Here is a 13938-nt window from a genome sequence, read left to right as displayed (position 1 = left end):
TTTCAACTCTCGACTTTCAATCTTGCATCAAATCGGATAGAGGTTTGCTAGACGTGAACTCGACCCTCTTTTGAACGTCTTTCATATTGTCCATAACATCGATAAAAGCAGTGAGACGATTGGGAACAAAAGGTTTTTTCCACCTAGATTTATCGAATTTCGACTCTATGGATCTAGAATCATTATGGCATTTAACCACTTCCATATTGTTATTGTTATATTTTTTATTTAATAATAATAATTAAATTAAATAATACAATGTGGATTTAGAAAGGTAACATGATGTTGATGTGCAAGTAAAAGTTAAAGTACCAAATGGATACGGTCCTATAATATATATTTGATGATTTGATGATTTGATTCCATACGTAATAACAACCCCCAGGGTTTATTTGTTCCTTTTCCCCCTTCTTTTTTTTTTTTTTTTTTTTCTTCCTGAAAACAACTTAACTCTGTTAGGCTTCCCCTAACTTTCTCTCAGACATTTTCACAAACACCTTGCATACATTACAAAAACTTCAACAAAATCAAAAAATGAAGTACGTATTGGTGACCGGTGGCGTCGTTAGCGGTCTCGGTAAAGGCGTCACCGCTAGTAGCATTGGCGTTGTTCTTAAAGCCTGCGGCCTTCGCGTCACCTCAATCAAAATCGGTCGATTTTTCTTAAAATTATCAATTACTGTTGTCCATGTATACATATAGTATGTATGTATAGACGTGCTTATTTATCAATTAGGTTCCTAATTACGGAGTATGAATTTACTCATGTTTTGTTGATCCTTATTAATTGATTATTATTTGTGTTCAATTTATGTGAGAAATTGCTAATGACATTAAATTTGAATACTGCATGTTGAGTTTCGTACAAATTTGTTTTAATTTTGCTTACTGAGATTATTAGGTATCTGATCATGCATGTTACAACTATTGGCATGGTGATCCGGATATTGATTGTTGAATTTTACTGATTTAAAAGTATAGTTTGTATATGAATATATTTTTTTAATGAAGGGGATGTATGTATATTAATATACTGTAATGGTGTTTGGTGGTTGCAGATCCTTACTTGAATACGGATGCTGGTACGATGTCTCCGTTTGAACACGGAGAGGTTTTCGTTCTTGATGATGGTGGAGAGGTGCTATTTTTTACCTTTAAATTATTTCATCAGTCATTGCACATGTTACAAAACGACTGTACATAACTACAACTTGAATGCTGTGACTTGAGAAACGACTGTTCTTTCGCCTTTACTAATGTTTTTTGATCCGTAACCGCGTTGGCCTTTTTAGGATCAAAAGAAGTGGTCAAGTCACTGTGTTCATTTCATATAGAGTTGTTTTAACAGTAAATTTATTGGTGATGCTATAACATTGAAGCTGTTTTCTAAGCAGTAACATATATACAGAGTAGTATAAATAGTTCAAACTTAAATGAAAGTGTCTACTTATGAAAGTCATCTCTTTTGTTTTATATTACTTCAACCACACTTTAAGAAGCTTTAACAGGGGGCATACCTGTTGTGTAAGCCAAATATAAAGGAATGACCTGATTTTAATGTATTTTTTATGAATGATTTTTTTCCCCGTATGATAGGTTGATCTAGATCTTGGAAACTATGAACGGTTCTTAGATGTGAGGCTTACCAGGGATAACAATATCACAACTGGAAAGATCTATCAGGTGATTTTATTTTATTTTATTTTCTATTTTTTTTTTTTTAATGATTGGTGTAGCCTAGTTTAACCAGTGAAGATACTTAATATGTGAATTCTGCTTTTTTTGTCAGTCTGTTCTTGAGAAGGAACGAAAAGGAGATTATCTTGGAAAGACAGTTCAGGCAAGTAATGTGCATATATGTAACTGTTTCATTTCAATACATGAAGAGACAGATTAATACTTACTCCTGCTCTGCTTGTTTAAGCGTATTTTAGGTGGTCCCACACATAACAGATGCTATTAAGGATTGGATTGAGTCAGTTTCTGCTATTCCTGTGGATGGGAAAGAGGGACCTGCAGATGTGTGTGTAATAGAACTAGGAGGAACAGTTGGTACTATCCTTAACAAATCATGACTTATGCATTCTTATAAAATCTAAATGATTATTTATTTATTTATTTATTATCTTTGTTATTTCTTAATAGGTGACATTGAGTCTATGCCCTTCATTGAAGCTTTGCGACAATTATATTTCTCAACTGGTAAGTTTATTGTTATGTTTCATTATATGCTCTGTTATCAATGTGCTTATGATGATTCTTTGTTTATGTTGGTTTTTCAGGACCCGATAATTTCTGTTTATGATGATTCTTTGTTTATGTTGGTTTTTCAGGACCCGATAATTTCTGTCTTATTCATGTTAGCCTTGTACCTGTACTTGGTGTTGTTGGGGAACAGGTAATACCCGACTGTTTCCATGTTTGATTTATCTCACTTTTGATGTTTTGGAAAACGTTACATTATTTTGATTAGCCAAGTCTCTTATAGTGTCAGTTGATTTTTGTTTTTTTAGAAAACCAAGCCTACACAACACAGTGTTCGTGAACTACGAGCTTTAGGCCTGACTCCCCACTTTTTAGCATGTCGTTCTGCTCAGGTATGTTTTTGTTTATCCTATGCAAGCATAATTTATAAAATGTTGTATACAAGTAAATATTATATGCCAACTAGCTGATATAACTCAACCTGTGTACTGGTTTATTCATTGTGGATTGTATAAAGAATTAGGTATTAAATAGCTTACATGATTACCTTGCAGCCATTGTTGGAAACTACAAAGCTGAAACTCTCACAGTTTTGCCATGTATCTGTAAGTTGACACATAAAGCTTTACTTAATCTTTTTAGATTATATTTCTTTCGTGTATTTTATTCTCTTATGTTTATTAAACAGGCGGCTAACATTCTCAATATACATGATGTACCCAACATTTGGCACGTCCCTCTTTTACTAAGGGTATGTAAACATGAACAAAAATTTTCTTGTATTCATTTAAAATTCTTAATATCATCTCTAAAATTCTTTTGACTTTGTTTTAGAATCAAAATGCTCACGAGGCAATTTTGAAGCAGCTAGCACTACTTGGGTGAGATTTTATATTTACATTTCATCATCTTCACTCAATAAAGGAACATGATTTATTATAATGGTAAAGAATAAGTTTTGCATAATTAAGGCCTGCAATGTTTGAAATCTGACAGTATTGTCTATTTTCAGTGTAGCCAGCCCTCCAAATTTACAAGAGTGGACTACAAGGGCAGAAACATTTGACAACCTTACGAATTCTGTTAGTTTCATCCTAAAAAATGTTTTTCCCTTGCAACGTCTCATTTCAGTGTCTGAAGAACAATTACTCTCTGCAGGTCAAGATTGCAATGGTTGGGAAATATGTTGGCCTAACAGACTCCTATTTGTCTGTTGTTAAGGTATGATTAGTGTATTTTAATTCGATGCATAATCCCAGATTAAGAATGGTATGTCTTATATGAAAATACTATATATGGTTAGTATGTATTTATTCTTGTTTTCGTCGATAAAATGTTGAACGAGAAATATAACACATCTGCTGCTAACACAGAATCTTTTATGTAGTCTAAGACTTGTATCTATTTGATTCTTTGACCAAACATTGTTTACTGCATGATATGATTTATCCACATTAGTATTGTTACAATTATTATAGATATTAAACTTCTTGCTTCTAGCTTTATACTTTTCAATCCTTAGTTTATTGAGTTCAACTGTGGACTTCACATTGAGTTACACATATGTCTTACTGAACTTAAAATACAGGCCCTTCTGCATGCCTGCATCTCATGTTCGTTGAAACCTTCCATTGAATGGATTGCAGCTTCCGATCTTGAAGATGAATGTGCCAAATCGGTAAAAAAAAACTCATATTATTTCCATGAATTTAGATGCTAGTATCATTATAATATACCATATTCTAGGCTTAAAATGTTTATTTGTTTGCAGGCACCAGAAGTTCATACAAAGGCCTGGGAAACACTAAAGGTATGTTTGGTCAACATATTATTTTATAGCTTTGAGTACATATTGATATATTTGCGGTGGTATGTATATAATGATATGCTTGAATTATACCTGGCAATTGAGAGCCATACTTTCAACTTTGGATCAATTGGGTCAAGCTTTCGGGTCGATTGGTCTTGAGAAAAAATAGGTCCGGCAATGTAAATCAAAACTTAAAAACAGGTCCATTGGGTTTCTCTCCAACCTATTGGGTCCTATACAAATTACAAAAAAAAAAAGGTCTAATGGGTATCAATTCCCAAAGCTCTATAAATTGAGATAGGTCGGTCTTGTGAATGGGTCTAATGGGTCTAATGGGTCTTGTGAATGGGTCAAATGGGCCGAGCATAACATGTTTCATCCGCCAAACATCTATGAAAACATTCATGGTTATATAACTTATTATGTAATATGTATATTAGTATTAATATTAATATTAATATTTTCTTATACATAATAAATAAATAATAATAACTAAAACAATATAATAAATGTAAAAAATCAATGTAAAAATATATGACCCGTTTGGACCCAATTGACCCGTGACCTGTTTCGACCCGTTAGCCAACCTGACCCATTTGGACGCGTTTAAATGTTTGGCCCTTTGGACCCGTGACCCTTTTCAACCCAAAACCTTTTTGACCCGTTACCCACACTGACCCAACCTGACGCGTTTGCCAGGTATAGTTTGAATATTGAATATAATTACTGTGTGTAAAACTATATATTGTTATGTTCAGAATTCCGCATGTGTTTTGGTCCCTGGTGGATTTGGAGATCGTGGTGTGAAGGGAATGATACTAGCTGCTAAGTATGCCCGAGAGAATAAAGTTCCTTATCTTGGCATTTGCTTAGGCATGCAGATTTCAGTTATCGAGATTTCTAGAAATGTAGGTCGTTTCTTTATATATATTTAGAAATGTAGGTCGTTTCTTTATATATATTTAGAAATGTAGGTCGTTTCTATATATATATTTGTTTTCTCGATATTATATTTTCTCACTTTTAACGAATTTTTCTAGATTCTGGGCTGGAACGAGGCAAATAGTACTGAATTTGATGAGGATACTGTCAAACCAGTTGTAATATTCATGCCAGAGGTATTTCTGCTGTGTGTATATATATATATATACACACACAAACACATGTATGTATATGTGTATCTGTATGTGTATGTATATGTATGTGTATGTGTATATATGGAATATCAGCAATGATTCTTTTAGCATTTACGTTCAGGGTTCAAGAACGCACATGGGAAACACAATGAGACTTGGCTCTCGAAGAACTTTACTGCAGACCTCGGATTGTATTACCGCTAAACTGTATGAGATTCAAACTATTGAAATACATTAAGACGCCCTTTTAGATCCATTAATTTTACTGTTCTTAGTATAAAAAAATAGCATCGCGAGAACCTTCTGTTATAATTATCATGTTCTGTTTTGTGGCAGTTATCACAATCCGGACTATGTGGATGAGCGACATCGACATCGTTACGAGGTTAGTCATCGTAAAGAAATGTAGATGATCATTATAAAAACACACGTTAAAGAAGTTTTTTCTGTCCTTGTTATGTAGGTGAATCCTGAGGTGGTTGGTCATTTAGAAAAGACGGGCTTAAGGTTTGTTGGGAAGGATGAAAGCGGTCAACGAATGGAGGTTTGTTTTATGACGGATACCTAATTTTAGGACGTATTTAATCGCCTAGTTCAACATTGAATGATGAACCGTTTTGCATTCAACACATTTGTTTGTGTCCTCTGAGTGACAAATATGATGCTTGCTGAGTGAGAAAAAATGTGTGTTGAATCATTCAAAGTAAAAATATTTTCTTAATCATTCAACACCTCAATTTCCTCTATAATATCCTTCTTAAATTACATCAAGAACACTATTAACTATATTATCTTATTTGTTCATGTACACGGTTAATACAATAATTTTACATTTAATTTAAATTGATAATCAAACAGGTTATTGTGGTTCAGAACCAATGGGTGTTTATAGATTGAAGCTTATATACGATGCGTAGAGAGAATGCACTCATTATAACTATTGCAATATCTAATTATAATAAAAATTAAATTAATAACAAATATTAGACCGTGCTAATATTTTCATCTTTTGTTCTGAAGATTTTAGAGCTTCCAAGCCATCCGTTCTATGTGGGAGTACAGTTTCATCCTGAATATAAATCACGCCCTGGAAAGCCTTCAGTCCTATTTTTAGGTAAATCCAACCTGTTCTGAAATTTTAATATCAAATGTGTTCGTACCGATACATGTGCGATTCAAGCTACTTCCACACAAATTTCTTGGGTTTTTCTTAGTTCTTTGTTATGCCTTGCAAACGGGTCAGTTTGGGTAACGGGTCAAACTAATTTTGGGTTGAAATGGGTCATGGGTCAAACGGGTCAAATTTTTAAACGGGTCCAAATGGGTCAGGCTGGGTTGGGTGGGCTAACAAGTCGAAACAGGTCATGGGTCCAAATAGGTCATATACTTCTATATTGAATTTTTACATTTATTATATTATTTTAGGTATTATAATTTATAATTTATTAATTATTTATATGAAAATTTTAATATACATAATAAATGATATAACTATGAATGCTTTAATAAATGTTTAGCGGATGAAACTTGTTATGCTCGACTCATTTGACTCATTCACAAGACCCATTAGACCTATCTCTATGTATTGAGCTATGAGAATTAATACCCATTAGACATGTTCTTTTATATTTTGTATAGGACCTAATAGGTTGGAGGGAAAACTATTGGACTTTTTTTTTTAAGTTTTGATTTACGTTGATACACCTAATTTTTCTCGAGACCCAATTGACCCAAATTTGAAAGTATGGGTCTCAATTGCCATGTATAGTTCTTTGCTATATAGTTACTTTTTAATTATGAAGATGTATAGAATGAAGTTTAGGATCTTCTGAAATTTTAAAGCTTGAAGCTGAAACTGGTGGCTGACTATATTTTACTGCAGGTCTTATATTAGCGGCAACAGGGCGGTTGGAAGCATATGTTAAGACACACCAGAACGGGTCTATATAATTGTCTTCAAACTCTTTATAGCAGGTATAAGGTTGATAAAACTTTGACATGCATCCTTATTAATTTGTATTAGTCTATATTAGTATATTTCATTCGACGTTCCTATTAATTACTTTCGGGTCACAAATATTATATGTTTCTTTTGACATCCAGGGGAAAAAAGGTTTCGTGTTTTAGAGAGTATCAATGTTTAGGTGTGATGGGGAACAGGAACAAAACAGGTCACATGTAGCTGGCAACGATAATTTAATTTTAACTTTTGGAATTAGAATGGGCATGTCTGTTGGTTTTTTGTGGAATTTGTCTTGAAATGACATTCTACTTTGTTTCAAATCCAGGAAAAAGTTGTATGCTTAATATGGTACTTTTGCAAGGACAAATTTGTTTTTACATAATTGTTATGTGGTTGTTATGAGTAATGTTGCTAGAGTAAGTTGAAACACAGTCAATTTTGAGCTAAGAGTGTAGTTCAAAACTCGAAGTTTTAAACACGACTTTAAGTTGATCAAGCGTTTATCTTCTAGGTCAAGTTTGGCTCGGAAGAACATCACAAAAGTTGATTAACTATATGTGGTCACCTAATGTACAATTACAAAAATGATAACAAACGTAGAATAAGTCAAGCTCGATTTAAATCGCGACCTATACAGTTTCATATTTTAGCACTTAAGCGCTAATGAAAGTCTTATATGAAATTATGGATACCTGTGGTTGGCTCGGTACCGATACCGTACCGGTATCGATACCGAATGGTACCGATACCTGTATTAACTTGACTTAACTTGATCAAGCGTTTATCTTCTAGCTCAAGCTTGGTTCGGCTTGACCTGACTCAAACTCAACAATGAATGTCACAAAAGCTCATTAACTATATCCGGTCACCTACCTAATGTACAATTACAAAAAGGATAACAAGCGTAGAATGAGTCAAGCTCGATTTAAATCGCGACCGATACAGTTTCATATTTTAGCACTTGAGCGCTAATGAAAGTCTTATATGAAATTATGGATACCTGTGGTTGGCTCGGTACCGATACCGTACCGGTATCGATACCGAATGGTACCGATACCTGTATTAACTTGACTTAACTTGATCAAGCGTTTATCTTCTAGCTCAAGCTTGGTTCGGCTTGACCCGACTCAAACTCAACAATATTAATGTCACAAAAGCTCATTAACTATATCCGGTCACCTACCTAATGTACAATTACAAAAAGGATAACAAGCGTAGAATGAGTCAAGCTTGATTAAACTCGCGACCTATACAGTTTCATATATTTATAGATCTTGAACTCAAAATGAAGTCTTATATGAAATTATGAATACTGGTGGCTGACTCGGTTTAAACTGAGTTGAATTTTAGTTGGTCACTTGCTCTCAAGTAACTTGTTTGTTGGTGTGACTTGATTACACTGAAAGGTTCCAAATTACGCTGATATGTTCTTTGCAACATTGAAATTTCATCAACCTTGACAATAATCCAGCTAGAACACAAGTTTAATGTAAGCGTTGTGTAATGTAACTAGAACACAAGTTCAATGAACTATCATAATCAATAGTTTTTTTATTAATAAATAAATAGGTTGAAAGATAGTATATACAACAATCCCTTTATGAAAAATTTCGAAGCATCATAACAAAGTCCCAAAATTGAAGGCGAAAATGCCAATGACAATAATCTAATCACTTCGTCTTCGCGTATTAACTTGTCTTTGAAGCTTAAGTTGTTCATAAAAGTTAGCTATAAACTCTTCAGCCTTAATGTCAATCCCTCCTTGTTCAAACATTTCATCATCATCATCATCATCATCATCATCATCATCATCATCATCATTATAATCATCTTCTTGATCATCGTACTCTTCCCCATTACCAATCAAGAAACTTTTTCTAGCCTCATAATTCGTGTACTCACTCTCATCATCAAAATCAAATAAATCAGAACAATCAACGTGCGGATTAATACAAGGAATATGAGGCAACTTAAACCGCATTGAGTTAGGCCTTGACATTTTCACATGAATCATAGGCGTTGCATCAAAGGACAACTGGCGATCTCCATACTGGAGAGCGCCATTGCCTTTGTTTGTTTGTTTAAGGCTTTTGACAAAATGTTGTAAGTCGAGTACAAGTCTTTTCTTCAGAACAAACACACCACCTTTTCTTGCCCATAATAAGGCTAACCTTAATATGTTCCATGCTCTTCGACTCACATCCGATCTCGATCTCTTTTGCATCATTTTCATGTTTTCTTCGTTGATAGAAAGTACTAGTTATCGTTGTTGGTTTTGTTCTTCTTATGATTGTTGCTTTTGTTGATGAGTTGAGAAAAAAATGATGGTGTATTTATAGAGATAGAAGTGGGACCATAACAAATATAAAACTAATATTTGAATAATGATTTTTTTAATAAAATTTATATATTTAAGTACGATACGCGTTTAAATGAAATGTATATGAAAAGGTTGAAAGCGGGGGGTTAAATAAGCAGTAGGGCTGGGCTGGGGAGCGTGTCGGGTACGGGGCTGTCCGTGGGCCAACTTTTCGTATATTACCAAAATTGCCCTTTTCATTTTTTTTTTATTGCTGTCTGGAAATAGTGGATATTAGTTATTTACACATTTATCCGTTTACAAATAATTGTATGTAAACTTCTTTAAATCTTTGCTACCCTTTGTTATGTTATTACTTCTAATAAGTTAATACGGGTACTATATATATTCATTAAAAGCACAATTATATTATATATTTATATATTTTGTGTGGTTTCATTTATCTATGTAAAACTCATCTTTTCATTTTTTTTATTTTATTAATTATTATGAAATATCATTAAACAGTGTATTTGGTGAGAAAAAAAAGCTGTCCTCCTACTAACAACAAACTGGAGACGAAGACTTTATTTTATAAGTCAATCAATTTCTTAATTTCTTAAGTTAATTAATTTATTATTGTTAATAAACATGCACGCATTTTCCACCATGCTTCCGGTGTCTAAGTCTCAATTATTAATTTTTTTGTTCATCTCACCAATTATTGGGATTAGTGACACGTACAAAACATTCGTTTGTGAATATTGGTTCATTTGTTTCCAACGCATTTTCACCATTTCATTTCAGTTTAAGCGTTTATATGTCTGTCGATCTAATTAATTCTCTAGAGAATGTTACACGATATATTGAGTTTGGCCCAATGAGCAAGTTAATCTCAGTGGCGATTCAGCTTATTAATATGTGACGTCATGTAATACCACTAACTATGTAATTTTTTTTTATATAGAATATATGATATGATACAATCAAATATAATTACAGGGCTCCATGTGTCTGTAAGATTTATGATTTTATAGTATAGACCATAAAGATATTTAGATTAGTTTACTTTGAAAGTCTTTTAAGTTTTAATTATAGATTCGCAACTGGTTAGACTAGACTACTCATTTATGCATTTAAATCCGAAAACTGGTAATTATCATGACAAAATTCCATATTATGACATGATGCGTAGAAACTTCATCTGAAAGAACTAATCGAACCTTATGTTTATGTAGGGTAATTTAATTACAAATCTACGACTCATTATAACATCAGTTTCTATTGGACAAGTAAAATATAATAATATAAATGAACAAATTGATTTGTTGTATTGGTTAAATCCTTAAAAACTTAGCTATAGGTTTGTTAAACTTTAAGCCTTCAAGGGATAGCCTAGAGGTGAGGATTAAAAATCTCTAGTGAAAATTCAAGTTCTATCCTCATTAATTATAGTAATTTAGAGCCTAAATAAAAAGCTATAGAATTATCATGATTTGCCTCCTACGAAGTGAAATTGCAACTTGGTCACCTTGACCGAATTGTTATATCTGTTAGCTTTAACCACACCATATCTTTATACACTATTTAGCATAATTTTCACGCTGAGACGGCGCTTAGACTTTGTCATAGAGCTAGTTGGCTCTTTGCGAAATGCGGTGTTAACGATTTAATAATTATCTTTGTAGTTTTCCTTCACAATTCTTTTATAAATACTTATAGAAGATGATTTGTACATCATCAAAATTTATCCATACATCACTAATCATGTTTTAAGTTGTTGGTAATGACTTTGGTATCATTTAACAATCATTTTAGTTATTTGTGATTTACTTGAAAGCAATAGCTATCTAGTAATGCATAACAATGAGTTCGGAGAGTGTGAATTGCACACTCGTTAGAATTTACTGGACACTATCTCGAAAGTAGCAGGAGTCCGAGGGTCGCGCTCCCTTGCGGGATTCAAGCCCTAACCTGAAAAATTTGGGTACTATACAATGTACATAAGTGATGCATTCCAACCGATTTTTTCACCAATAGTCACAATACATGGGTTAGCAGCTTTTTCTGTCAAAACGAAAGCTCCTATTCAATTTGCAACCATATTGATCCGTTTTCCCTCTAGAAAGAAAACCGAGCTTTCATTCCAAAACATACAAAAACACACACGCTCTTTGATATTTGCATTTGAATTCTTCATGTTTAAAATTAAATCGTTGTCCTTGTCTCATCCCAATTGAAATTTCATAAACACAAAACTTGTAGGGTGGAAATATTAAGTGAGAAAGTGTTTTACAATTTAACAACCAATCAGATTATAAATTCCATACTTTGTCACTAATAGTTGTACTTTACAACAATGTAATGGAGATATGGTGATGTATAGCTGATTTTGCAATATGGTGATGTATAGCGATTTTGTAATATGATGTATAGCTGATTTTGCAAGTGTAATCACCACTCATAAATGTGTAAGTGTACATATAACTATTCATAAAGATGTAAGTGTGCAAATCACCATTCTATTCTATAAGTAAATTATTTCACAATTAAAGATGTGTAAAATCGAATACCTTATTTGCATTTAATAGTGTGCGTAAATCTTTAAACACTTTTTACGATGAATGTTAGATGGATAATTTTTTTTATATGTTTTATATATATTTGTTAGTTTATGTTCTATAAGAGTCTATTTTTATTCTAGTCCATTAGATTTGTATTCTAGATAGCTATATATTTTGGGCATATATCAATTGTAAGGCGTGAATTCATATCAATAAAATCACGGCTTATCAGTGCAATCATCCTATACTGCTTGTTATAACGCACTTGTAAAAATATGAAAATTTTAATATCATGCACTCAGGGCCGGACCTGGGTTGGGGCTGGAGGTGCAACCGCACCTGGGCATCATGTGTTCAATGGTTGTTCTTGAATTTTTACAGATTTGAGATGTGTAAGTGAGTAAAAATCGAGTTTTGAACAATTTAATTATGTTATATGATACTTATACAGTTTTCCTCTAGTATGCATATGCTCATTGCATATCTCCAGCTTTTGTACACTGCCCTGTTTTTGCTTCTCAATAAAAATTGCCCTTTATCTTTCAAAAAAAAAAAAAAATAATAATAAATAAATAAATAAATAAATAAATATATATATATATATATATATATATATATATATATATATATATATATATATATATATATATATATATATATATATGTGGTATGTTTAGATGGTTAATTTTTGTTTTTTGCAGCAAACTTAAAAGCTTCATTTAGGTTTTATGGGGTTAGGATGTTGCAGAGAATTTTGGGAAAAATGTGAGGAAGGTGATTCCCTGACACTATCAATTAACTTTTTTGCTACTTACCCCTTCACTATTATACTAACTTACATATTAACCATTCTCTTTAGATTTTATTATTTAAAACATTTTATTAATACTCCATTATTGTAATTATATACGAGTAGTACTGTATGTGAGTATATTAAGGAATTAAAGAACATTTTTTACTTGTTATACAAAATAAAATAGGACCATATAATGTACTCGTATGTTATTTAGTTTGTGTCAATTTATATCTAGACTAAAAGATATAGTTTAAATTAATAAATTAATAAAAAAGTATTTTAATATTAATATATAAGCATATTTGAAATCTAATTGAATGAATATATTAATATTACCGTGATATTTTTACAAACTAGAATAAGTGAAATATTTATTTGAATTCTTACTTTTGTTTGAGAATCATACAATCACATATGATTGGATCTTACAATCACATATGATTGTCATGACAATCACATGTGATGGATCCGCCAAATTACATTTGATTTTAATTCTAGCCATTGATTATTTTAATCCAAAGGTTGAGTTTTAGCTCTTGGTTTTCAAACAAAATTAAGGATTTAAATGAATATTTCTCAATAGAACATATGTAGCATGTATTAATAAACCTTGCAAGTTGACTTGAAGTGAGGTTATATTTTTTTAGTGTCTATATTTCTATATTCTTCTATAAATGTATGTATTATAACATATAATCAGTTAAATAAAATATAAAATTTAACACAAGGTTATAACCATTTATTTATACTTATATTAATAAAGATAGTATAATAGTACTATTTGCTTACAAAAATTAAAGGGGCATATTTTTATATTTACGCACAGGGCATCAAAAATGATAGGACCAGCCCTCCATCCACTCAAAAATGCATAAAAGCAACAAAAAATTGTGTACATTCAGTATTTGTTGTAGTGTACATACAAAACAATTGAAAGTGGCTAGCTAGCAATTAAGTAGTAGAAAGTAATTTGCAAAGTTGTTGATAGTACGGCTGTATGTTTATGTACAGCTGATCCACCGAATTCAAGTATTTTATGTTTCAAATTCAACTATTAGTAATTAATTAATTAATAATTTATATATTACTCGTACTCGTATTAGCTTTGTTGCCTTCTTCAATTCTATGAGTGGTTCTCACATCACATCTCATTTTTTCCTCCCAC

The 13938-nt window shown here is 32.1% G+C and overlaps 2 protein-coding genes across 2 annotated transcripts; one reads left to right on the top strand and one right to left on the bottom strand.

Annotated features, from left to right (window-relative positions):
- Positions 1 to 468: 468 nt before the first annotated feature.
- Positions 469 to 7511, top strand: LOC139877332 (uncharacterized). The gene is made up of 23 exons (XM_071864749.1): positions 469 to 652; positions 1059 to 1138; positions 1597 to 1683; positions 1790 to 1840; positions 1935 to 2052; positions 2146 to 2202; positions 2334 to 2398; positions 2514 to 2597; positions 2760 to 2810; positions 2894 to 2956; positions 3040 to 3086; positions 3218 to 3287; positions 3364 to 3426; positions 3794 to 3883; positions 3977 to 4015; positions 4774 to 4923; positions 5056 to 5133; positions 5273 to 5358; positions 5488 to 5536; positions 5615 to 5695; positions 6172 to 6265; positions 7034 to 7125; positions 7255 to 7511. The coding sequence occupies exons 1-22, from the start codon at positions 535 to 537 to the stop codon at positions 7099 to 7101; spliced, it is 1689 nt and encodes a 562-aa protein (XP_071720850.1). The 5' UTR covers positions 469 to 534; the 3' UTR covers positions 7102 to 7125; positions 7255 to 7511.
- Positions 7512 to 8780: 1269 nt separating this feature from the next.
- On the bottom strand, positions 8781 to 9347 carry LOC139874728 (uncharacterized). Its single transcript, XM_071862134.1, has 2 exons — positions 8975 to 9347; positions 8781 to 8875 (listed from the first exon to the last, which is right to left on the bottom strand). The coding sequence occupies exons 1-2, from the start codon at positions 9345 to 9347 to the stop codon at positions 8781 to 8783; spliced, it is 468 nt and encodes a 155-aa protein (XP_071718235.1).
- Between the last annotated feature and the right edge of the window lie 4591 nt (positions 9348 to 13938).

Source organism: Rutidosis leptorrhynchoides, chromosome 11 (genome assembly GCF_046630445.1).
Source record: "Rutidosis leptorrhynchoides isolate AG116_Rl617_1_P2 chromosome 11, CSIRO_AGI_Rlap_v1, whole genome shotgun sequence".
Taxonomy (NCBI): domain Eukaryota; kingdom Viridiplantae; phylum Streptophyta; class Magnoliopsida; order Asterales; family Asteraceae; genus Rutidosis; species Rutidosis leptorrhynchoides.
The sequence above is the reverse complement of the archived record's forward strand: the minus strand, read 5'-3'. Positions and strand labels throughout refer to the sequence as shown.

Excerpts from the sequence above, each read along its gene's own strand:
- LOC139877332 (XM_071864749.1), top strand. The coding sequence starts at position 535 with ATGAAGTACGTATTGGTGACCGGTGGCGTCGTTAGCGGTCTCGGTAAA. Across the intron at positions 5,134-5,272 it reads TTGTAATATTCATGCCAGAG|GGTTCAAGAACGCACATGGG; the intron begins GTATTTCTGCTG and ends ATTTACGTTCAG. Across the intron at positions 5,696-6,171 it reads AAAGCGGTCAACGAATGGAG|ATTTTAGAGCTTCCAAGCCA; the intron begins GTTTGTTTTATG and ends TTTGTTCTGAAG.
- LOC139874728 (XM_071862134.1), bottom strand. The coding sequence starts at position 9,347 with ATGAAAATGATGCAAAAGAGATCGAGATCGGATGTGAGTCGAAGAGCA. Across the intron at positions 8,876-8,974 it reads TAGAAAAAGTTTCTTGATTG|GAGGGATTGACATTAAGGCT; the intron begins GTAATGGGGAAG and ends TGTTTGAACAAG.